Source organism: Papaver somniferum, chromosome 6 (genome assembly GCF_003573695.1).
Source record: "Papaver somniferum cultivar HN1 chromosome 6, ASM357369v1, whole genome shotgun sequence".
Lineage (NCBI taxonomy): Eukaryota > Viridiplantae > Streptophyta > Magnoliopsida > Ranunculales > Papaveraceae > Papaver > Papaver somniferum.
The window spans coordinates 18,615,501-18,641,831 of NC_039363.1; the positions used below are offsets into that span (position 1 = coordinate 18,615,501).

Sequence of the window (26,331 nt, forward strand, 5' to 3'; positions counted from 1 at the left end):
AGTTAGATAACCACGTCTTAACTGAAGCTTGTATTTGTACATTTACAGTTACTCTATATAAGTAGTAGTAGACTACTAGTAGTACTAACTGAACAGAGTTTTAAGTCTTTTTCTTTCAAGTAGGATTTCTTGTTTCTGTTTTCTTTCTCACAAAGAAAAAGAGAAAGACAAAAGTTTAGGCCTACAGTTTTCTCATCTTCCATTTCAGTCCACTTCCTTGAGCAAACACAAAACAAATCTTGCCATCATTTGGTAAGTAACTCTCATTCACTCAAGGGTTTTACAGTTGTTGTTTTCTTGTCTAACTTTTTCTTGCTGTTTACAGGATTTTAAGTAATAAAGATGATGATTAATGCAATCAAGAATCCAATTGGATGTTTCAACAACTTTGAGTTACAAAGAGAAGCTGAATTACTCAAGAATCAACCCCCTTCAAATGTCTACTACCCCAACACCAGAAACAACAACAACGATCCTTTCATCACTACTACTAAATTCCCATCTCCATTGACAAACACTTCCTTCATTAGCAATACTAGTAATAGAATCAATAGTACTAATGATATTTCTCACTTGTTTCAACAAGAAGATTACTCACCATATACCAATGATTATGGACCTATATTGTCTACATTCTCATCATTACCTGTTGATAACGAAGTCATGATTCCATTTAATAATGATTATGAGTTCAACACACCTGCTAGTATTTACCCAAGCCTTAAACGCCAAAGACCATGTGTGCTTCCTTGTTTTCCTCCAGATAATTTTGCATTCAATGACAATGATGGGAATCCTATGAGTAGCTGTTGCTGCCCAAATTCTCTGGTGGACCAATTTTTGCTTCCATCACCAACTAATACTACTGCTAATGAGGTTCCAGCTGCACAACCGGCTTATGCTAACTATGGAGGTGGGGATTACGTTGAGACGAGCAATGGGAAGAAATCTAACAGTGGGTACTTGTCGGCACAGAGTGTTGCGGCTAGAGAGAGGAGAAGAAAGATAAGTGAGAAAACGCAGCAACTTGGGAAATTGGTTCCCGGAGGAAGTAAACTGAACACAGCTGAAATGTTTCATGCTGCTTACAAGTATATCAAGTTTTTGCAAGCTCAAATTGGTGCTCTTGAATTCATGGGCTCAGTTCAGGTAAAGAGCTAAATCAACTTACTTCTCTCAATGAAATTATTTCTAATTTCATGAAATTGTTTACAGGAAAAGAAGATGGATTGTTTAACTCCACATCTGGGAGTTTTATTGGCATCATTACCCATCCAAGAGAAGTTGTATGCTGATGGAAAGTGTTTGGTCTCGAGTCGCTGCGCTGAAATTATGCGCAGGAATTAGGAGATTATTTAGCTTTGTTGTCAAATGTAATAGATTAGGTCTAATGATTTTCAGTAGTTAGAATTCTATAATTTTTGTTAGTCACATTGTTAACCATTTATTTATTCCTTCTTTTGTTGTTGTTGTGTCCTTGCTTTTGTTGAAACAATTTTTTTCCCTCAAGTAATGAAATTGTGATTTGTTATTAAAATCCTACATCAGTCATATCATATGAATAACTCGGTGCAGGAGCCTAACAACATGTTTGTTTTTTTCCTCTATGTATATGCTAACATCTACCAACCTCTATGTAGTGGTGGACCCCACTAATTTATGTGTTTGTTTTTTCCATTAACTCTATAAAGATAGAGGTAAATCTCTATCTATCTAGAGGAAATGAGATAGCAACAATCAGGTGTTATCTTTGAGCCCCTACCTCTATTATAGTTTGATATTACTAACTTGCCCTCAAGTAAATTTATAATTTTCATTTTTTTGTTCTCTTCCGCCCTACCCTAAAAGATATTTTGTTGTTTCTTCGTTATTCTCTCCGGTTGCCGCCGCCGTCTCCCCTCCTCTCCTCCACAGGCTCTTTCTATGATCCACCAGTCGAAAAGAAAAAAGAACTTATAATTCTAATTGGATCATAAATGAAAACAAGTTTCAATACAGATTGCAGATCGAACCTAGAAATCAATCAATTTCTTCTTCCGATACTAATCATGATTTTTGGATTAAGTGGTCCTAATCAAGCAACAACCATAATTAACGAATGGTGGGTGTAATCCCTACCATGGATCTAGAAAAACAAGGGTACAATCGGATGAGTGAAAAAAAAAAAGGGTTACTCTGCATATGTCAAAGAAAGGGATGGATTTGAAGTGGTGAAACAAAAGAATTGTTGAAGGAAAATGTGTATCGAAACAAACTTAAAAAGAATATATCGAATTTTAACGGGATAAAGTAGGAAATATATATATATATATATATATATATATATATATATCAGATTACAATTTGAATAAGCTTATAAAACCACTAGAAAGTGAGAAAACAAACGGCATACTTACATACACTATATAGAAGCACTTCAAATAAAATAGAGATAGAGCTCTACTTAACAACCTCTATTAGATAGTTTCATAAAACAAACATGTTGTAAGTGGTATTCACCTTGTGGGAAAGAGGAAGATTCATTTAGGTCTTGTTGTGGTGCATCTAGGTTTTGTGAAGCAACCATTCCCACCGTTAGCCTACTATCTTCACAGGTTACAATAATCTCAATCTATGCAATCACACGAACTGTGTTTGGCATGTAACTTTCAAGTATGTGTAGGTTTCAACTGAAGAAAGCTAGCTTTTCGTGCTAAAGGTATTCTCCGAGTTTACTACATGCATATTCGTATTTATAAATCTCACTAAGGAAGAAAAGGTTTTTGAAGTAAACCTTAGAGAGAAATGAGCAAAATAAGTATGAATTTAAGTTAAATACCATTGAGAGACTGGAGAAAATTATAACACAAGAGATTTGTGCTTCTATTAACTAAAATTAGGCAACTTTGTCCGGCAGAGCCACGTGTAGACAAGTGGATGCACTTAATCCCACTTGTTTTTCATTTTTCCTAAATGTACCTAGGTTAAATTATGGTTAGATCAAATCAGTTAAACTTGTTATAGTTTTATTATTATTTGCATATTTGTATTTGAACCAATATAGTGAATCTCAGATCTCGATCTCGGTCGAAACTCAGGACTGAGAAACCGGAACAATATTACCTCAGTGAGGTTGTCGTTGATGTCTCAGAGTGAATCCCAAACTATGTTTTTCTTCAAATTTTATACCTTTGAGCTGTAACGATATGTATAATCGGACATAGACATGTCGAGATTCCCATCAAAATCTTGGGAAGGATCCTCAAATGCTGAGACTGGAAACACTGGCGAAACATCAACAACACTGATTTAAACTTTTTTTCTTTTGATACCTTAGAGCAACTGCAATGGTGCGATCAAAACCATAGACCAAAGACCAAAAAGAACGACCAAATTTGAGTTTAGTCCGTGTATCAAGACTACCGTATGGACTAAATAAGTCGAGCGGAAATATAACCCACCTTTTGATGACAGGTGTGTGTATAATGGCCACTTGGAAATATAACCCACGCCAAATGGGGCGTGCATTATAACCATGCCTAATCCAAGCGGACATTTTAAAAACGCCTCACAACTCCGACGAGTAATATACCTCTGCTTCATTCCAAAAGTGACTTAAATGTTCGCCCGTTAATAAATAGACATTTAACCTACGCTCGACCAAATTTGGTTTTGGTCCCGGATTAAGACCAAATATGGTATGATTTTTAGTTTTAGTCTGGTATTTGATCTTTAGTACGTTGGATTGCGTCTCATCAATGGACGAAAAATTTGGTTTTGATCATCCATTGTGGATTCTCTTAGATTAGTGACCCTAGACTACTTTCGAACTTATTAAATTGATGTGGGTTCTGCAATTATGGGGCTCTCGCTGCTTTGAACTTGAAAAAGTGAAAACTACCTTCAAACCCATTTTTGAGATCCTTCCCACCCTGAAACCCACGGGCACAAAAGTTCATGCGCGCACCCATTCTATAGAAGAAAATTTCTCCTAAGCCCATAATTATAAAATAATGTTTTCGTATTTTTTTTTCTCTATTTTTCCTTGGATTTTTTCTTCTTCCTCCCCGATGATAAAAACTTTTCTTCTCTGGCTGTAGTGAAGAGAGAAATTCCTGATTACACTCTTGTTCCATTAGGTTTTGGTTTAATGGTTTCCCTTGTATCTACAGATTTTGAGAACCACCGTAGATCTAGCTGGAGAGTGCTCATCTGCAGAAAATTTAACGTAATCATTGAATTAGAGCGTGAATTAGAGATGTTCGAAGTTGTTTGTTTCTCCAAGTATAAATTAGATCTGATATATTGGCAATCGTTGATTCAAGCTTACTACCTCAAAAAAAAAAATCCATGATATTTGTTGTCAGGTTTGGCAGTGACTGGTAGAGAGAATCAAGATGGACTGAAGAGTAGGTGGTCGAGGCTGATAATGGAGATGATGGCTTTGATGGTAGTTGTTGTTGGTCGAATAAAAGAAATTGAAAAACTCAAATGATTCTTGTTTTGGCAGAAACGAGTGTTGCCCGTAATCATTGAATTGGAGATGTTCTAAGTTGTTAACCTATTAACCTATCCATATCTTCTCTCCGATAGGTGAAAACTTGAAGCTTCTATTGGTATCGATGGACGTGTCTCCAGACTAGAATTCTTACTAACTGAACATCTGAATTCAGAAATAATGTGAAATATCTTATATATATATATATATGAAGGTTAGAAAAATGGTCGGCTCTAATGATAGAGTGCAAAGTGTTGGTGTCTAAACCAATACTGACTTGTTCTATCCGGCATCTTTACTGAAAAAAATTCATATCACACATTTAATTGTACTGAAAACGATTAAGAAAATGACAAGAGTATTTCATTCTTGTTGTTGAAATTTTTTTGAACATGCATTACAGACAAACGTATAATGAGGCAAAATATAAAGATTTTGATCTCGATCAATTATCTTAGAGACAGCTGAAAGGAGTTTACTAATTCCGTTGTTTGAATTTGTGTATGTGACGTTTTTGTTTCATTTGTGTTGTCTTTTATAACCATTAAGCCGATTGGTTCATCATATAGTATAAGCGAATATCTTTGTTTTTCCTCCCAGCTGGATGTTATTGGATGGCAATGCAATTAGTCATGAATAATATGTTATGCAGCTATGAAAATGGATGCATAACCCGTTATGCATCTACAAAATTTGTTACATAACCTGTTATGCAGTCCAGAAAATGGTTACATAACATGTTATGCAGTAACTTTTTTTTCACTATCAAAACCAACAAAAATAAAGACTACATAATTTGTCATGCACCTACAATAATATATGCATAACATTATGCAGTCGCGAAAATGGATGCATAACCTGTTATGCATCCGAAAATATGGCTGCATAATGCATTATGCATCGAGTAAATAGATGCATAATGCATTGTGCATCAATTTTTTTATGTAGTTACGCACTAATACAATGGCTTCATAACTTGTTATGCAGTGGAGAAAATGGTTGCATAATTCGTTATGCGTCTGCAGAATGTCTTATGCATCTTGTTTGGTGGCTGCATAATGGTTATGTATCAAGTTTTCGAAAATTTTCCCTAAAATGATGATCACCTCCGATTTTTTCGTGAAAAATAAAAATTTGATATTCTTGTTTGTACTCGTTGCGTAGCTCTCTTAAAAAGATTCCCAGCGGTATAAAATTTGTAAAATTCCAAGGCGTGGATTTTTAGATATGTTATATCCAAGTTGTGTTGCCAATTATACCCCTGATGCATAACCCGTCATGCCGATGCATAATCCGTCATACAGACATTTTTAATAATTTCATATAATTATGGGTGTCACAGAACTAAAAATTAATTGTGGGCCTGACAATGAGAATATTATTTTTTTGGGCCTGCGCCTAATTTTCCCCTTGAAAAAGAACGATTTTTTGGAGACTACTCAAAAAATGGGGGGGGGGGGACTACTTTGTGATACAAATGTCCACCCTACACTATAAGGGGTGTCCTAAAAGATTAGGGAAGACTAATCTACCCTTATTCATATTAAGGTTATAACTAAACCTAATAACCCACTAATCTAATCCATTACCCACTAATCCAACCCACTAATTAAAACCTAAATTAAAAGAAACAAAATCAGTTTCAAAACTGATTTTCTTTTCTTTCTTCATCATCTTCTTCTTCTCTTCTATTCCTCTTCTTCGTCAACATTGACGTTAATCGTCGATTCGAAAAAATTTCATCGTCGATTAATCAATCTTCATAAGCAATGCGTGCCAAGCAAACACTCATACTTCCAGGATTGAGTCCGAGACTCCCACATATAGTGAATCTCCCAAAAGAATTGCTAATTCAAAAACAACTCGAACCACCATTCAGAGGCAAAATCAATTATCCAGCAGCAACCAAGAAGTCCGATTCAAGTGAAATGCAAATCCGCGGGTAATTTCCTTCATACCCATTCCTTTTAATTCGTTATTTGTTGAAGAAATCGATTAGAAATCATGAAAACTCACTGAAAATGGTAGTTACAGTTGACAGTTCCGCTAGGAAAATTTTGAAAAACCCTAGTTTTTTTGTAACCGAACTTTCATACGAAGAACACTTCGGCAATGTCGCAAGTTTTATGAATTTTTAGGTTACCGAACTCTTTAGTTCGGTAAGCTCGCATGAAAAATTTGCGAAACCGAACTCCTTCTTTGTATGGGAAATTAGAGTTCGGCGTAGTCGGTAAATTTATATAGGTACCCGAACTTTGATATTATATAGTCTGGTGACCGAACTACATAGTTCGGTGTGCTCGCATAAAAATATTACGTTACCGAACTCACTTTTTCCTTTGAAAGAATGATGTCGATTTAGTCGATAATTTTTTTGGCTAACCGAACTTTTGAAATATGTAGTTCGGTTACCTCTATAATTTTATCAGGTCACAGATCTTGTGAAATATGTAGTTCGTTACCTCGCAACTTTTATGCAGATAACCGAACTATAGTATGTTAACTCCAGATGTTGTGTTTACATCATTTTTTAGTTCTATTTGATTTGATAGCACAATATTCTCTTATGTTTAGCTAATACTTTGGTTTTTATTCATTAGGAACAAAGGAAAAAGATTGAGACTACAACTAGATGAGGATTTGAAAACTCCCACCCCTGGTGGAGCAAAACATTTAGATTTCCGAAAACGTGGTGCCAAAAATGCTAAACATGGAGGGGGCTCGTTACCGGAAGTCAACCAAGAGAATGTTCGTGATGTAATCCAAGATGTCAATGAAGAGGTGATGGAGAATATAATTGATAATGTTATTGAAGAAGATAATGATGATGAAGAATACCAAGGAAATCAAGAGGTTGAACAACAAAGAGAACATGTTGAAAATGTAGAAGAACAAGAACTAGGACCTGGAAAAGAAGGAGAAGGACAAGACGAGGAAGAGGAGGGAGAAGAGGGAGACGATGAAGAGGAGGAAGCGGATGGAGAGGAGGGACAAAAGGAAGAAGAGGTAGAGGAGGAACAAGAGGAAGAAGAGGAGGAAGAGAATGATGATGAAGAAGAGGAGGAAATTGTTCCTGTTAAAGAGAAAAAGAAGCCGAAGCCGCCTAGTGCTAGATACTCACACATTCCCCCTAATAATTTGTGTTTGCCACTAGTGGACCCAACTTATGGTACTCCAAATGATGGAGGGGCAATATTGTTTGGCTACAAACACTCATGGGCTGCGAAGATATATGCGACAAAGGTATTCTTTAAGTTCATAGTGTTATGTTCTTTTCGTATTAATAATGTTTTGTCAAGTATTAGTAGTGTTATGTTCTTTTCGTATGATCATACAGATGCAGATCGTCTTATTAAACGTCAAAAGGCATCCACATGGGATCTTTCTTTGGAGTGTGACGAGTTTGTAGCGAAGGTTAAAGAATGTGTGTTATGGAAAGCTATTGAGTTAGCACATGTGGAATTTGACGCTGTTGCTGTATCCACATTTCTCGAGAGGCATTATCCCGAGACATATACCATGCATCTTCCATTTGGCGAGATGGTAATTACTCCCGATGATTGTCATAATATAACCGGATTACCATTGGAAGGTAAATGTCTTCGAGAAGCATATGACCCCTTGATGTCTTATGAAGCTCTTGAAAATTTGGCTCTAAAATGTCTAGGATGGGATGCAAGAAAGTATCAATGTGAGTTTAGATGTGCTGTGAGGGAGCCTGAACGTGGATATGAGTATAATCCAAGAGAGGCAAATGGATCATTGAAGAAGAAGGTCAAGAAATTCAAGTTGGTAAAGTTGAAGGAAGCATTTGGAGGGAAAAAAGGAAGGTGGAGAAAGGAAAGTTGGTAATGGACAGGGAGACCCTTAGGCATCATGTCACCGCTTATTGGTTATATATGCTAGGAACTGTCATTTTTCCTAACGCTTCTGGAAATAGGGTGGATGCACATTATCTACAGCTTTTGGAGTATCTCGATGCGATGCACAAATACTCTTGGGCCACTGGTGTGCTTGCTTTTGTTTTAAAAGAGATGAGCAAAGGGTCGGGGATTAAGTGTAATCAAATTGGAGGTTACTTAACTCTTGTTCAGGTGAGTTTTTCTACATTGTTAATTAGCAAATTATTCGCTAAATTTTTCGGCGTCCAATTCAATTTTCATGTACGTGGATATTTTCGTATTTTCGCATAGGGATTTACGACCACTTCCCTAAATTGGGATTGGCTACGGCAAAAGACCCTTATCCCTATGACCAACCTACAACAGGAAAATGGTTGTTTTTGGATGCACAAAAGAAGTCTAAAGAAGAGCAGTTGACTTCGTTGAGGGAGAAATTGGATGCACTTACGGTGAACGATGTGGTATTTCACCCATACGCCGTACCCGATGATGTCTCTGTAGATGAAGACGACTTGAATGCTTTATCTAGCGTCACGCCTTATTATGGACCAATTTGGTATCCTAACGTCTACGCAATATATAATCCAAGGAGAATACTAAGACAACTTTGTTGCGTCCAAATGGATCCCGACGTGGAGAATGTAAATTTCACTTTGCTGGTTGAAGGAAAGAACACCGAGAAGTATTTTGAACCAAAACATAAACCAACTCCTGCGGTAGCACATTGGAATGCACTTACTAACTACCACATACCACAAGGTGATTTGGTGCCTAGTGGGGAAGATGTAAATGCGTGTGACGAAGATTATATGGAGTATTATGAAGAAATTAGTCATCCTTTTGTGATAAATAAAGAACAACAAGCTAAGGCTGATGCGGCAAAGGCAAAGGCAAAGGAGAGGGAGGCTAAGAGAGCTCAGAAGGAGATGCCTATTTCTAGAGAAGAAGCTAAAATCTTATGGGATAATGTGGTAAGAAAATTTCTTTCTCTTATATTTTTCGATTGTTTCAAAGTATTGAAAATATATTTACTTGTGCTTAAAATTGGAATTAGGTGTCGAAGGGTACGAATTTGTTGAAGAAATGAATGGCTAAAATCAAAAGTGAAGAGCCGATGTTGACTAAGGAACAAACTGACTACTACAAGCAATGAGGGGGTCTCATAACTAGAAGAATGGTGGAGCCAAATAGGTCTAAGCAATTAAAGAGGGGTCGACAACAAGGTGAAGGTTCAAGTCGCGCTGTGGATGAAACCGGTGGAGGAGACGAAACCCCAAGTGATGAGGAAGTTCGTCCCAAAACTCGTGGTAAACAAGGAGGTGGTAAGAAGAGTCGACAACAAGGACAAGGTTCAAGTCACGCTGATGAGGAAACCCCAAATGATGAGGAAGTTCAACCTAAATCTCGTGGTAAACAAGGAGGTGGTAAGAGGGGTCGACAACAAGGAGAAGGTCCAAGTCGCGCTGTGGAGGAAACCGGTCGAGGATACGATACCACAAGTGATGAGGAAGTTTGTCCCAAAACTCGTGGTAAACAAGGAGGTGGCAAGAGGGGTCGTAAAAGTGGTCGTTAGTGATTTCGTATGATTTTAGTTTCAAAAAACATCTTACTTATGGATTTCGTATGGTTTAATTTGGTGTGTTTGTGTTTTTTAAATAATTACTTAAGGATTTCGTAGTTTGGTATGTATAACACTTTTATATTTGTTTTAGAACCTTGTTTATTTTTTCAATTTTTATTGGATTTGTGTTTTCAATGTTATAAGACTGAAATGTTGTAATACAATATGGAGTTCGGTAACCTGTGATAAAATACTGGTCACCGAACTGCTTGTTCGGTGACTTGGTAAAACTATACCAGGTTGTCGAAGTCCTAGTTCGGTCGCCTCGCAACATTTTCATTGGTTACCGAACTTTTATATAGGCTGAAACAGTTAGCTTTGATCCAATAGATATTAGTTCGGTTAGTAGATCATTATTCCTTAGATCACCGAACTCTTCTCTGGAGACTCAAAATTTTGGTGTTGGACATGTTGGAAAAGGGATTCTCTTGAAGCATAAATCACATAGACCAGCTCTTAGGTTTGTTTTGGAGTGTTTTAGGAATCGAATATATGCTCAGTTTGGCTGTGAGCCTTCATTATAAGGTTCGGTTACCTCTTGTATTTATCATATAACCGAACTAAACGTTCGGTTAGCAGATCCAATTTTCTTAGGTCACCGAACACTTTCTGGAGACTCAAATTTTTAGTATTGCACATGTTGGAAAAGGCATTCCAGTGAAGCAGAAATCACATTGACCAAATCTTAGGTTTGTTTTGGATTGTTTTTGGAATCGTATATATGCTCAGTTTGGCTGTGAGCCTCCACAAACTAGTTCGATGACGACATGTATTTGCCTTGTAACCGAACTCTAGGTTCGGTTGGATCGCAAGTTTTTATCTCCTCGCTGAACTTGTAATTTTGAAATTTATATGTTCTTTATCTGACACAAATATAGTACATAATTTTAAAATTATATGTCCTTTATCAAGTAACGGCCATAAAATTAGCTGTTATACACCCAAGTGGTATATATATGTATTTCATGGTTAACATTTTGTTACAAAATCTCCTAAAAATGGCAGCTACTACTCCTAAATTTACTCTAGAAGAAGATATTTCGCTTTGAAAGAACTACATATTATACTATCCAAAGAGGGGTGAAGAAAAAAGAATGAATGGTATTGTGAGTCAAAGTTATTGGGGGAAAATTCATGAGCAATTCATCTCCGACACAACAAACCCTTATAACCGTGATCATTTAGCTTTGTTCATTCGATTTGGAAAGATTAGAGATAGAGTTTTGGAATTTATGGCTTTATTTCGTATTGTAAGGCTATCGACTTAGGGGTGATGGATTCGGAAAAATCATTTTAACATCAAAAAACGAATGACGAAGATGGAAGAGAAAGGATTTCAAATATGAATATCATTTCCGCCTCCTAAAAGACTTTTTCATAACGCATTTCGGATATTAGATGGTACGTAATTTTATTTTGGAAAGTCCTGTAAAAGTTCAGTAATGTCCTGTAATTTCACTTCCTAACCGAACTTATGTTACGTACAGTTCGGCATTGTCCTGTAATTTCATTTCCTAACCGAACTTCAATGTCAAATTCAGCTGTTAAAATGTTAAGCTTCTGAACTATAGTTCGGTAACCTGTTAATATTCATCTTCATAACCTACCTGGTAAAATTTGTGAGATTGCCGAACATGGGTTCGGCAATGTCGATATTTAAATCTGCCAACCGAACTAGCTTTGTTGCATACATAAAGTACAAACATTTACTCAAAAATTAATACCACTTTTCAAAAAACATAGTATTCCATTGATAAGCATACTTAGTTCCGTTACATGTGTTATTTAATCATCCTCAAGTAAAATTTGACCTTCATGTACAATTTCTTCCGACTTCTTCAAAGCATTCCACATCTCCATGTTAGGCTCATACATGATACACCAACACAACATTCTATCCGGATTACATGCAGGCCAATAAGAGGTTCCACATATTGGAGGCAATGGACAATGGGGTCTTAACCGGAGCCCTATAAAGTGGTTGTTGTTGATCAATTCCGTGACACATCTCCTTCGTTTGAGTTGCTCGACACATACGGTTGTTTTCGGGGTGAAGGTGAAACTAGCATGTTTTGAGAAATAATGAACCACACAATTGAATGCCTCGGCAATTAAGTGTCCACATATAGGCATGCTCATCCAATAATCCGATGTCATCGGATGGGCCCCATGAAGACGAAGTTGATACCTAACAAATTGCTCATTGAGACTACCCTCCCCATCGCACAACATTGTCTTGTAAAAGGCCATATTCTCCTTTAGTTTGGACAATAACCTTTGCCTTATATGAGTGATTTCACACCCATTATTTCGCTTGGCACCTTCGATGAAAGGCCCAAGTTGTTGATTGACAACATGAAAACCACAAATACCATCCGGAGGAACGTCGTCGGTGGATATAACGTATCCTTTAATGTATAGAGGTAGCTCATTCAAATAGTCTTTATTTGGAGCCTCGAGCTTTACGTCTAGGGAATATGGTTGGATGGGGCACATTGGAGACTTAAGCTTCACGTCGCCGGAAGAGGGTTGGCTTGGTTGTGATGGACACATCGGACCATTTTTCTTCAAATCTCGCTCACTTGTTTCGCCTTTCTCCTTAATACTCCTATCCCGTTTCTTGGTTTTCTCCAAGTACATTGCCGTGGTATATTCATGGCCACAAGGATCTCTAGTATTTGCATTTTTCTCACTTTTCTTCATACGTAACACCTTTGCATATTCTCGTAGTTGCTTTTTAGTTTCTTTTTTCTTGGTCTACCTTTCAGTTTGTCCTTTGCCGGTTCATAGAGATTCTCTTGCGTTTGTGGATATATAATTTTCCTCATGTCATCCCAAAAGATTTGTTTTTGGAGGTTGTTCATGCCACGATACATCTCTAGTACGGTTCTACCCATCTCATTATCACCAAACTCTTCTTCGGCTTCTTCTCCCTTTGGAGGAGGGATGAAACTTAGATGCTTCCAAAATGGATCAATGTCTCTTAAAGGGATTACACCATTCTCGTAGTTGATTATCATACGGCGACAAGGGAGTCCCATAGACTTCTTCATGTTACATACACACACCTCATCCGCCCTGGTTTTCCACTTATCAATCAACTCGACTTCTATAATCAACAACTTCATACAACCGAGATACGTTATAATGGATCCCCTTGAACAATGGGTGGTCGGCATATTTTCCGTTCATTTTGAAAATACGTTTTTTTTTTGGAATTTCTCTTTAATTCTATCAATGCCACGCTTGAAATAATTTTCCATAGCATTCCACACGGTTACGAAGTTATCAACACATCCAAAGAGATTCTTCTTCAACCAGTGGTGAGCCGACTCTACTAAAATTGTCGCTTGATTTCCCAAGTGTTTATATTGGTTGGTATAGGAATAAACAAACCTCTCTTTGTGTGGTTCCAACCATTGGCGAAGAACATACGATACAACATCGGGGTAATCGGGAGTATCCCAATGGGCGATAAACTCGGCAAGATTTAGATAATACTCTTCCTCGGTAAGGGACCAACACAATGATTCCCATTCACGGTTGAATGCAACCCATTTAGCGTAATTTATATCGTATTGTTTTTCAACTTTCTCTTTTGCATCCGCTCGATCTTTTTACGGTAGCATCTTAATTTCTTCATATCCTATTTTCTTGGGTGGACAAATTATTGTCTTGCACCTATTCATCAAACTACACCATGTATGGAACGTGCAAAGCATATTATGTGCTAGTGGGAACACTTCCTCTATTGCATTCATCAATGCGACATCATTATCCGTCACTATAACCCCGGGAATATCATCACCTCGCCAGGGTAAACGGTGACTTCGTCGAAGTACGCCCAACAATATTCAACAATGACATCTCGTACTTGTTCGTCTTATAAGTGCAATCCATTATTATAACTTGATGAAAGCATTGAGCCAATTGAACACTCGTCGGATGCGCAATAAAGAGTTGTGTTATCTCTCCCTTCGAATCCACATCCTTTTGAACCGCGTAGTTTTTCTCTTGGGCCAAAAAAAATTTTTGTTGCATTACTTGTCTATCTCTCCATTCCTTCCTTCTAATTGTCTCAATTGCATTGTAAATTGTGGACAAAGATGAGTGGTTATCCTTGTTATCCTCCTTTAGTATTTGGAGCATTTGAACCGGTGAAATACCTATTGTCCTCATTTTAGCTACCTTGTCCATCTCTTTAGGAGTTACCTTTGTCTCCATGAAATGTCCTTCAAGATGCTCCGGACGAGGATGATTATGACAACCTTGCATAACCCTGTAGAGAACCCATCCACCCTTATCTTCGTTTAAATTAAATGCAAGCTTGAATGGACAATTAATCTTCTTTGAGAAAGTTTTGTTCTTCCTATTTGTCTTTCCTTTATAAACATAACCCTTCCTCTTGTGGATTTTCTCGGGATCACCGCTTCTCTCACAAACCATTTCAAAGCGAGTTTTGCTTTGTCTCCCATTTAATACTAATACGCACATGTCTTTTTCTGCATGTTGTCTAGCCCAACTCTTTGCATCTTCCGGAGTTGTGAATACCAAGTCATTCATGTAGTGATGGGATGTGTCATCGTACAAAATACCAACCGAGGAAGGTTGGTTTTCCATTGGTTCAATTGGATCACATGGAACCTACAAGTAATAGCACAACGTCAATACCATAAACATTTAACACTTAAAGTTCGGTAATCTAATTTTTTTATCGACCCTACCGAACAAAAAGTTCGGTTATATAGTTTCCAGAAATATATTTGAGCCTTACCGAACTCTGTATTTAGATTTTCTATGTGAAAGTTCGACCATGAAACTGAAAAACTCGACTAAACCGAACTCATGGGTTCGGTTAGAAACGAATATATATATATTCTGCGACATTACCGAACAAAAAGTTCGGTAACAAAGGTATTGATACCGACTAAACCGAACTATGCACTGTAAACTCTATAAAACTAGTTCGGTTACGTGTTCTGGGGATTACATAACCGAACTCTAAAAAACCACCATTAACATGTAGTTCGATTACCTGCGTGTGCTAAATTTAGTAACCGAACTACACATTAAGAACAGTTCGGTTACCTCGCAAGCTAAATTTGGTAACCGAACTAGGTTGACCTAACCGAATTTTTTCCAGAAATTTTGAGTTTGGCCAATTTTTTGCACAATTCAACCTACATTAACTAAATATGAGGCATACCTGAGTACCCATAGCTTCATCTTCAGGTTGTGGATGATAAAATCCATCATATGTTTGGTTAGGTTGAGTTTGGGGCAAAAAGCTTTCATCATCTAACAAATAACTAATTTCCGGATCATTAGAAGTATTGACAAATACACTATGAGGTGAAGGGGGTTCTGATTCTGAGGATGAAGTATCATCACATGAATCACTCAAATCATAATTACTAAACTCAAAAAAAGATTTTATGGGTTCATCCATCTTCTTCTTCATATTTCCTTCTTCTTCTTCTTCTCACTAATCAGTTATTAATCATTACACTAACACTAATCAATCATCACACTAACTAAGTTTATCATCAAGGGTAAAGTAGGTATTTAAAAAAAAAATCAAATAAGAGATGACCGAAAAATACTACCAATATCCACCCCAAAAACTTGAGAGTAGTCCCCCATTTTTTGAGTAGTTCCCGAAAAATCGTTCTTGAAAAAACTGATGCAAGAGCCCCTTTACGATGATGAACGAGGGATTGAGGGGCAACCCCAAAACAGTCGTAGGTCCCATAACATATCTACAGCCGTCTGTATTTTATCAGACTTCTATTCTACCCCCAGACTCCAGTATAGTGCCCCCAAATCCTAACTAAAACCCTAATTTCCTCCTCCGACTGAGAAGAGCTACTCCATGGATCCCAACACCTCCATGACCATGAATCCAAACACCACTTCTTCTTCATCATCCTCACTGGTAGTGTCACACCTTATGAATTCCTGTGGATTATCAGAAGATCAAGCTCTGAAAGCTTCCAAGAAACTTAATTTCAAAACCACATCAAGGGCAGACATTGTTAAAACCTTACTTGAAAGATCTGGGTTTACTAAACCAGACATCACCAAACTCATCATCAGAGCACCGAGAGCCCTTTTATTTGCTAAACGTTCAATTCTTAAGCACAAACTCGATTATTTCTTTTCTAAAGACATTTCTAGACAGGAAGCTATCAAGGCCTTGTCTCACAACCCAGGTATTCTTTTTTTTTTTAGTTTAGAATATCGTATCATTCCTTGTTTCGATTTCTTTAAGAGCATTGTTGGTAATGATAGAGACACAATTAATACTATCCGAAACGCATTTGAGATAAAATCGTGTTATAACAAGAGTATGGAGGAAGTGGTGCTCAAAAACATACAGGTTTTGAAAGATGAAAATGTCCCTGAGGAGATTATAATCAAGTTTCTAATCCAACAACCTTGGGTATTTATGATTGGCACTGAGAGATTTAAAGAGGCTGTGGAAGAGGTTAAAGGTATGGGAATTAATCCTTCCAAAACTGCATTTACAACTTCCATTCGGATGCCGGTATCGTATGCGAAAACGACATTGGAAACTAAATTGGATGCTTTCAGGAAATGGTGGTCAGAAGAACAAATTCAAACTGCAATTAGAAAACTGACTAGATTTATGGAAATATCTGTGAAGAAATTTGAAGCTATAATGGATTTTGCTGTGACCCAGATGGGTTGTAGTCCATCAAGTTTAGCTCTGCGTCCATCAGTTTTTTATCTCAACTTGGAGAAGAGGATTATACCCAGGTTTTCTATTCACAAAATTTTAATCGCTAAAGGTTTGACTGGGAGTAAAGCAACCATACTAACAATTTTACAATTGAAACATGAAGTTTTCTTGAAGAGGTATGTGATCCCGTATAAAGTTGAAGCTCCAGAAGTGTGGCAGGTAAACCATAGTTCACTATTTAGGAGTATTTCTTTATTCAGTTTGTGACATGAAATGTGCCGTAGATTATCAGAATTTACCACTTAGATTACATGCTCCTTACTTGGCTCTTTTGTTTGTTCCTTCCTGTTTCTTTTTTGCATGTTACCTGTGTCTATGCTTGCTTTGCTTTATTCTCTCCAAAATGAAAATTATGTGCGTGCCATGTACTTGCCTCATACATGTTGAAAATAAGAATAATATATAGTGTAGGTTGTAATTCTCTGAATTATAGCAAATCTTTTTGTCAAGTACAGTTTAAGAAAGGTATGTATTGTTAGTTGTTTTGGTTTTAAGAAGATCAGTACTGTTTGTAGGCTATAATCAAGCTCTCTTTGTGTTTGCAATAGCAATAATCAAGATGAGATGAGACCTTGTAATCAAGATAGGTGTTTGTTTGAATAGTTGTGTTCTGTTGTGTGCTGGAAGGCTCTTCTGCTTGTTTATACTTGGTAAATTGCGGAGGAAATAAGAATCTTGGTTCATCATAAATTGAATGTTCATTCCTTGCTTGATTATTTAGTTTTATGCTAGAAAGAGTTGCGAGAGAATATTGTTAATAGATTGCTGCTGTATCTTAGATTCTTAATTACTTAGACATATTGTTCTATAACTTACATAAATGATGGGGTATGCTCTTATCTTCTTTCAAGTTGGTCTGAAATATTTAATCTCTTTTCTGTTAGATTTATAACCAAGCATCAAATAGGCATGTCTTGAAGGACTCAAAAAATGAAGAGGTAACTTTTTGTCCAGAAAGTTCTACGGAGAATGTAGCAGCTCCACCAAAGGTAGCGAAAGTGGTTGACAAAAGTCAAACTGGCAAGCCTAAGAATAAAGCTTTGGCCAGTGATCTTATGGAACAAGATGAAGAGTTGGAGAAGGAAGAAGAAGCAAATAAAGCCACAAAGCCTAAGAAGATTTTGAGAAAGTCAAAGAAAAAAGTGGAGGAAATGCAAGGTGGTGGTGCAAAGAAGGATAAAGGAGATCATTCTAATATTGAATTTGATGAGGAAGAGAAGGATATGTCTAACAGAGAAGAAGAGATTGCTGTTGTCCATATCGTCGGGAAAGTATCAGAAGGTAGTCAAGCAAGTGGACTTAAGAGGAAAGTTTCGAAGAAAGTCACAAAGCCTAAGAAGGTTTTGAAAAAGTCAAAGAAGAAAATTGAGGAAGTGCAAGGTAGTGCAGCCAAGAAGGAAGAGAAGGATGCATCTAAGGAAGAAGAAGAGAATACTGCTCTTCCCATGGTCAGGAAAGTATTAGAAGATGAAGAGTTGGAGAAGGAAGAAGAAGCAAATAAAGCCACAGAGCCTAAGAAGATTTTGGAGAAGTCAAAGAAAAAAGTGGAGGAAATGCAAGGTGGTGGTGCGAAGAAGGATAAAGGAGGTCATTCTAATATTGAATTTGATGAGGAAGAGAAGGATAAGTCTAACAGAGAAGAAGAGATTGCTGCTGTCCCTATCATCGGGAAAGTATCAGAAGGTAGTCAAGCAAGTGGGCTTAAGAGAGTACTGCTCTCCCCATGGTCGGGAAAGTATTAGAAGATGAAGAGTTGGAGAAGGAAGAAGAAGCAAATAAAGCCACAAAGCCTAAGAAGATTTTGATAATGTCAAAGAAAAAAGTGGAGGAAATGCAAGGTGGTGGTGCAGAGAAGGATAAAGGAGGTCATTCTAATATAGAATTTGACGAGGAAGAGAAGGATATGTCTAACAGAGAAGAAGAGATTGCTGCTGTCCCTGTCGTCGGGAAAGTATCAGAACGTAGTCAAGCAAGTGGGCTTAAGAGGAAAGTTTCGGTCACAAAGTTCAAGAAGGTTTTGAAAAAATCAAAGAAGAAAATAGAGGAAGTGCAAGGTAGTGCAGCCTGGAAGGAAGAGAAGGATACGTCTAAGGAAGAAGAAGAGAGTACTGCTTTCCCCATGGTCGGGAAAGTATTAGAAGATAGTTCTAAGAAGAATTTAGTGATCAATTTTGGTGTAGAAGCCCCTGAGCTATTGCAGGTATATGGTAGCTCACTATTTAATATTCCTTTATTCAGTTAGTTACATGTTTGATTATTTGGATTTACAACTACTAAGCCTTTTAATTTATTGCTGCTTCTCCTAAGCATGTTAGCTTTATGTAAGCTTGTTTTATTCTCTCCAAAATAATATGTGTTTACCGGTCACTTGCCTCATACATGTTGACAAGAGGAAGAATCCACAATGTAGGTTGTAGTTTTCTGGTGTCTAGTCAGTTTATCTAGAACATTTGTTTTGGATGACCAAACTTTGGCTGTAGAGCAAAACAAAGTACATCTTGGGAAATGTTTGTGTGGTTTGTAGTTCGGTCTTGAGCAGTTTAATACTCTGCAATCAAACAATTGAATGTTCTCCAGAGTTAAACGTTCTCTGGTTGATTATTTAGTTTTATGCCAGAAAGAGTTTTGAGCAGGCACTATTAATAGATCACCGCTGTATCTTATTTGTTTAATCATAAATATTTCTGTGACTTACATAAATGAGGGTGTATTCTTCTTTTCTCAGTTCAGGTTCTGTCTTCTATCAAATTGGCCCGAATTTTATTTTATTTTATTTGTAAACAGGTATCGAATAGGCATGCTATGGAGGACTCGCAAAGAGAAGAGGTGACTTTTTCTCCGAAAATTCCTACAAAGACAGCTCCACCGAAGGTAGCAAAAGTGGCTGACAAAAGTCAAACTGGCAAACCTAAGAAGAAAGCTTCTTCCAGTGACCTCATGGAACAAGATGAAGAGTTGAAGAAGGAAGAAGAAGCAAAAAAAGGCACAAAGCCTAAGAAGATTTTGAGAAAGTCAAAGAAAAAACTGGAGGAAGTGCAAGGTGGTGGTGCGAAGAAGGATTGAGGAGCTTATTCTAATATAGAATTTAATGAGGGAGAGAAGGATAAGTTTGAGGAAGAAGAAGAGATTGCCGCTATCCCTATTGTCGGGAATATATTAGAACGTAGTCAAATAAACGTGCTTAAGAGGAAGGTTGCTTTAGATAAGGAGGAAGATTCGAAGAAAGTTAAAAGGCCTAAGAAGATTTTGGTAAAGTCAAAGAAAAAAGTAGAGGAAGTGCAAGGTGGTGCTGCGAAGGAGAAAGGTCACTCTAGTATAGAAGTCGGTAAGGAAGAGAAGGATAAGTCTAAGGCAGAAGAAGAGATTGCTGCTGTCCCTATGGTTGGGGAAGTATTAGAAGGTTGTGAAGTAAGTACACTTAAGAGGGAAGTTGCTTTAAGTAAGGTTGAAGATTCTAAGAAAGTCAAAAAGCCAAAAAAGGTTTTGAAAAAGTCAAAGAAAAATGTAGATAAAGTGCAAGGTAGTGCTAAGAAGGAACAGGAGGATAAGGCGAAGGAAGTAGGAGAGCTTGCTGCTGTCCCTATGGTTGAAAAAGTATTAGAAGAGAAGGATAAGTCTAAGGCAGAAGAAGAGATTGCTGCTGTCCCTATGGTTGAGGAAGTATTAGAAGGTTGTGAAGTAAGTACACTTAAGAGGAAAGTTTCTTTAAGTAAGGATGAAGATTCTAAGAAAGTCAAAAAGCCAAAGAAGGTTTTGAAAAAGTCTAAGAAAAAAGTAAATGAAGTGCAAGGTAGTGCTAAGAAGGAAGAGGAGGATAAGGCTAAGGAAGTAGGAGAGCTCGCTGCTGTCCCTGTGGTTGAAAAAGTATAAGAAGATAGTCAAATTAGTGTGCTTTAAGAGGAAAGTTGCTTCAGAGAAGGTGGTGCAGTCGAAGAAAGCCAAAAGGCCTATAAAAAGAAGTCTGTGATCAAGTATGACGTAGAAGTCCTGAGCCGTTGCAGGTATACCGTAGCTCATTGTTTTTTATTCCTTTATTCAGTTTGTGGTATGAAATATGATGTAGGTTATCTGAAATTGCAACTTAGATTACAGTCTTTAGTAGGTTTTTGTTTTTCTCTGTGTCTCCTTAGCATGTTAGCCGTATGTATGCTTGTTTTATTCTCTTCAGAAATGAAAATTGTGCTGTATCAGTCATTTGCCTAATGCATGTTGACAAGAAGAATAAATAGTGCAGGTATAGTAGTTTCTTGCTGTCTAGTCAGTTTATCTAGAACATTTGTATGGGGTGACCAGACTTTGTTGTAAAACAACAAGAAGTTCATTTTAGGAAAGGTATATGTCATTTGTTGTTTGGTCTTACGCAGTTTAGTACCGTGTTTACGCTGCAATAAGCTCTCTTTGTGTTTGCAATGACAAGAATCAAAATTGTAATCAAGAAAGGTGCTTGTTTGAGTACTTTTTTTTTTGCTGGAATGCTCTTATGCATGTTTCCACTTGGTAATTGTTGGTGAAATCCGCAGGTTAACTTAAAACCTACCTTAGATCATTTTCTGTAGTACAGGTTTTATCCATGGATTCGTATTTCCTGGAAGCTTAGCTACTATGTTTGTATCCATGGAGAACTTAACAGATAACCTGCTATTTATTCAAACCTTTATAATTGAGGGCCGTTGACCGCTCAATCTGATGTGGGCTGTTTCCATATTGCACATTTGTGTTTGTGGATTAGTTTGTGTTTGTGGATTAGTCTAACCATGACATCCATCTTATGTATGATTTAGAGTTTTAAATTGTCTTGTTTATCAGAAATTGAATGTTCTTCACTTGATTATTCAGTTATATGCCAGATAGAGTTTTGAGAGAATACTGTTATTTTGTTAATAATTGTACCATTTAAGAAGTCTTTTATGTAGACTTCTGGACAGAATTATACAACAATGGTTCCAATATTACTGGATTGTGTTGCATACAAATTTTTTGTGCAAAAATTTAAAATTTTCTAGATATTTAATGTGTGAGGAGGGGCTACAGAGGAGTTCAATTGGAAAAATAAGTCCATGAAATTTCATTTTTCTAATGCTGTATATCCTTCCCGTGGCTAACTATTATTTTGTGCTTGTGTTTGTAGATGGATGCCACCACCCCTAAGTACTCGAAGACCAGGAACAATGAAGGAGGTCTCGTATTACTTGAAGAAGGTTGGATACAACCCAGACAGAATTTCCTTTGTTCCTAATCTCTGAGTTCCAGGGAGACAACATGATTGAGAGGTCCGCCAACCTCGCCTGGTACAGGGAGATAACATGATTGTGAGGTCTGCCAACCTCGCCTGGTACCCTCCGACAAGCCCCTAGGTCTTCCACTTCAGGATGTTTACAATATTGGAGGTATTGGAACTGTGCCATTGGGTTGATCACTGAAGTTCAGTCTGTGGAGATGCACCACGGAGCCCTTCAAGAAGCTCTTCCAGGAGACAATGTTGGGTTCAATCATCCATGTCAAGAATGTTGCAGTGAAGATCTCAAGCGTGGCTTCGTCGCCTCTTAACTCCAAGGATGACTGCCAGGGAGGCCACCAACTTCACCTCCCAGGTCATCATCGTGAACCATCATGGTCAAATCGGTGATGGTTGTGCCCCAGTTTTTGACTGTCACACATCTCACATTGCTGTTAAGTCCGCTGAGATCCTCACCTAGATTGATAGGCGATCTGGAAAAGAGCCCAAGTTCTTGAAGAATGGTGATGCCGGTATTATCAAGATGCTTCCAACCAAGCCCATGGTTGTTGAGACCTTGTCTCAGTGCCCTCCTCTTGGACGTTCCACTGTCAGAGACACGAGGCAGACAGTTGCTGGTTGGTGTCATCAAGGAAGTTGAGAAGGACGACCCAACAGGAGCCAAGGTTACCAAAAGTCTGCTGTCGAGAAGAAATTAAGTGAGCTTTTAACTAGAGGGAATGGTACTTAGAGGGTCGGCAGGAGGGATTTGTCTTTATTTCTTTGCTAGGAATAAGCTTTATTGTGGGATTTTGTTGATTAGGTATCAGTGCAGTCTTCTGTTTTTCTTCGCCTTTGTTTTGTTGTGCATCCAGTTGCAAACCACTTTGAGACCTTTGAAATGACTAAATCAGCAACTGCATTGTTTGTACAGATATAATCCCCCGTTTCAGGGAAAGCGATCCTTTCATTTTATCAATTTTTGGGTAAAAACCGAAAAAGTGAAAGTATCACTTTCCCTGAAACGAAGGTAGTAGTACATCTTGTTTCCAAGGGCTAGTTTGTGTATGTAGCTCCTGTATGGTTGAAAACACGCTGTCCCGGCTTCATAATCACTCCGAAGGTTGTATTCAATGAAAGTTTCTAATGGAAGTGTTCCAGGCTCCAGCAAATTGCGGCCTATAGGCATTAGTCAAGTCACCTTTGAACCAAATGTGATAATCCGGACGATAGCAGAAAGAGGAATTCCCATAGTAAGCTATTTATAGATAGTTTATTTAGGAAATGCATTTCGACAACCAAGTCCCCTTTAGACCATGCATAGATTCAGCATTTAGAAGCTACAATTCCCCGTTTTGAAATTTTCAACCCCCTTGTACGTTATATACCGACATCGCTACCACTTCACTTCTACAAAGACCAGCAATATGAAGAATAACACCAGCATTTCCTCGACCCTTTTCATGATTTTCATCATCAACACCACCTTTTTCTTACTCTCACTGTCAAGTCACTATGCTACCGCCACTTCTTGTGATTCTTCGGTTTCCCACTCTCGGCTGCGTCCAAGTACTAGCAGCAATAATTATAGACCCGAAACCACCGTACATTCATCATCAGATGTTCCCAAAAATGACATCGACTTGTTAGAATTCCCATTGAATTTAGAATATCTTGAAGCAGAGTTTTTCTTGTGGGGTGCTTTAGGCTATGGCCTTGATAAGATTGCTCCTCAGCTAGCCCTTGGAGGTCAACCCCCTAAGGGTGTGAAGAAAGCCAGACTTGACCCTTTTACTCGGGATATCATTACGCAATTCGCCTTCCAGGAAGTTGGACATCTAAGGTAAGCGACACAACTCTGGGCGCGAATTTATACCTTTTGTTGTGTTTCCTTTGTTTACAATTACTTTTGGTGGTTTATGTACATGATCACTGGGTGCAGGGCCATAAAGGAAGTCGTAGGAGGAGGATTCCCAAGACCATTGCTTGATCTGAGTGCCAAAAGTTTTGCAAAGGTGATGGATAGTGCCTTCGGTTTCGCATTGGTACCACCATTTGATCCTTATGCTAATGAACTCAACTACCTTCTAGCAACTTACCTGGTTCCATATGTTGGACTAACCGGTTATGTTGGATCCAGTCATCTCTTCAAGGGTGACCGCTCTAAGAAGGTAATAAATATATACTACATGTTTAGCAATAATATTCAAAACGAAGAAAAATGAATAAATCAACTTCAATGTTCAAACTGCATGCAGCTTGCTGCGGGGCTTTTGGCCGTAGAATCAGCACAAGATGCAGTAGTTAGAGCATACTTGTACGAGAGGGCAGTGCAGAGGGTGCGCCCATATGGCATCACGGTTGCAGAGTTTACGGCCAAGATTTCACAGCTAAGGGACAAGCTTGGTGGTGATGGGCTCAAGGATGAAGGGATTGTTGTACCACCTGCAATGGGTGCGGAGGGGAAAATAGCTGGGAATGTGATTGCCGGAAATGATTACTCGGTGGCATACCGCAGGACCCCACAGGAAATACTGAGGATAGTTTATGGCGGCAATGGGGATGAGCATGTACCTGGTGGGTTCTTCCCAAATGGTGCTAATGGCACCATTGCTACGTCTTACTTAGGATCATAAAAGTAGATTCATAAGTGCAGAAAAATTATCGGCAAGGGGACTGAAGCTAGACACACTTGGGGTGATAAAGCTGCAAATTCAGCTAGGTTATTTTTAGATCAGAGACTAGATTTCCATGTTGCACATGGGGCAGCATGTGATGCGCAGCGCAAACATTATTTTTTTCCATTCAGCATAATTAGTTGATTAATCAAGAATAATAACACTTTTAACCAGTTCTAAGCAATTATCAGTTGCTGTTTTAATTCTGTCAGAGTGAGGCGGTGATTGAGAATATTCTTGCAAGATTGGTCGTTTTGTCTAGGGCTGCACATGGGCGGGTATGGGAAGGTATAAGCTAAAACCAACCTCACACCCACAAACTGCGTTTTTTTTTTTTCATAACCAACCCCGCACCCACAAACAGCGGGCGGGTTTTGTTACCCGTCCACTACGGGTTGGGCGGGTATGGGTTTAAACGGGTTTAAACCCGCTTTATATTCAAGTATTTAGAGTAACTTCTATTCTCCTTGATTAAGTGAGAAAAAAAAACCAAAACCCCCAAAATATTCATATCTAGGAAGTTCACAGATGAAGATTAAGTGTTGAATCTGTTGATTTTTCGATTGTTGTCGATTTCTGGTGAAGATTCGAAGTTGTTGTTGTCGATTTCTGGTGAAGATTTCTGGTAATTGTCGTTCGTAGGTGAAGAAGGAGAACTGAGGAGGAAGAAGAGGAGAGGCCGAACAGAGAGAAGAGTGTAGAAAGTGAATGAGGGTTATCAGTTATCATATCTACTAGTATTAGGGTTTCATAATGGACGACTAGGATTAGTTTTATCTAATGGTATATAATCTGCGGGTTTTTTGGGCGGGTATTAGCTTAAACCAACCTCGCACCCACAGACAGCGGTTTTTTTTTTCATAACCAACCCCGCACCCACAACGGGCGGGTATGGATTAAAAACCCACGGATTTAGCGGGTACGGGTGGGTTTGGGTATCGTGGGCGGGTCTTGTGCAGCCCTAGTTTTGTCTGTCACACATGGCAAGCTTTCACATGCAAAAACACACCAATAAGGCTGCCCACTAACACATACTTTGTACTCTAATGCGCATATTCTTTTCGCCAAAACGCCACCTGCCCTTGCCCAGAATGATATAACTGCTACTACTACTACCAATTATTAAGAGATGAGATCTTTCACTCTATAAGTACACACTACACACTATTAAGAGGTTCACATATCAGTTGATCTTTTTTCAATCAGGGTTCACATATCAGTTAAGAAACCCAATATCTTAATAAACTTTAGAGATTGAGGATGGCTTCTCAGAATCAGTTTGAAGATGTATTTTTGGAGAGCATGAACAATACCAACAAGTGGGTGCGTAATCATCAGCGACACATGAGCAGCGGTTTACCGCTACTGAGAATCATGAAGCGATCGTTGTCGATGAACGACTCAAACAGCCCTCGGTCAGTGAACAAGCAGCAACCGCAGGCATGCGTCTGTGCTCCTCCTACTCACTCAGGTTCATTCAAGTGTAGATTTCACCGTGTTAATTCTCTTGGACCACGCAACCAGCAGCAGCAGATATACTCGCCATTATCAAATGAACATCGTCCTAATCATCTCACCTCATCGTCTACTACCACTGTTGCACCAATTTCATCAGCTGTATGTATGAAACAGCAGCAAGGTAGTATGATGATGAACAAGACTGCAGCCAGCTCCG

General features: G+C 38.2%; 4 protein-coding genes across 5 annotated transcripts; all 4 read left to right on the forward strand.

The window, feature by feature from the left end:
• Positions 1-174: 174 nt before the first annotated feature.
• LOC113290584 (transcription factor bHLH52-like) lies at positions 175-1,347 on the forward strand. The gene is made up of 3 exons (XM_026540174.1): positions 175-252; positions 326-1,149; positions 1,216-1,347. The coding sequence occupies exons 2-3, from the start codon at positions 343-345 to the stop codon at positions 1,345-1,347; spliced, it is 939 nt and encodes a 312-aa protein (XP_026395959.1). The 5' UTR covers positions 175-252; positions 326-342.
• Positions 1,348-9,553: 8,206 nt separating this feature from the next.
• On the forward strand, positions 9,554-9,952 carry LOC113290586 (convicilin-like). The gene has a single exon (XM_026540175.1). The coding sequence runs from the start codon at positions 9,554-9,556 to the stop codon at positions 9,950-9,952; it is 399 nt and encodes a 132-aa protein (XP_026395960.1).
• Positions 9,953-15,824: 5,872 nt separating this feature from the next.
• Positions 15,825-22,898, forward strand: LOC113287111 (reticulocyte-binding protein 2 homolog a-like). Of its 2 annotated transcripts, XM_026535788.1 has the most exons (5): positions 16,367-16,494; positions 16,595-16,922; positions 17,648-18,963; positions 19,548-20,764; positions 21,892-22,898. In XM_026535788.1, exons 2-3 carry the CDS (start codon positions 16,650-16,652, stop codon positions 18,503-18,505), a joined length of 1,131 nt encoding a protein of 376 aa, XP_026391573.1. In that variant the 5' UTR covers positions 16,367-16,494; positions 16,595-16,649; the 3' UTR covers positions 18,506-18,963; positions 19,548-20,764; positions 21,892-22,898. The 2 variants fall into 2 exon arrangements, with proteins under 2 accessions (XP_026391572.1, XP_026391573.1); XM_026535787.1 differs by having other exon boundaries at positions 15,825-16,922.
• A 506-nt stretch (positions 22,899-23,404) lies between these two features.
• LOC113285516 (desiccation-related protein PCC13-62-like) lies at positions 23,405-24,859 on the forward strand. Its single transcript, XM_026534389.1, has 3 exons — positions 23,405-23,821; positions 23,921-24,149; positions 24,237-24,859. The coding sequence occupies exons 1-3, from the start codon at positions 23,406-23,408 to the stop codon at positions 24,612-24,614; spliced, it is 1,023 nt and encodes a 340-aa protein (XP_026390174.1). The 5' UTR covers position 23,405; the 3' UTR covers positions 24,615-24,859.
• Positions 24,860-26,331: the final 1,472 nt, after the last annotated feature.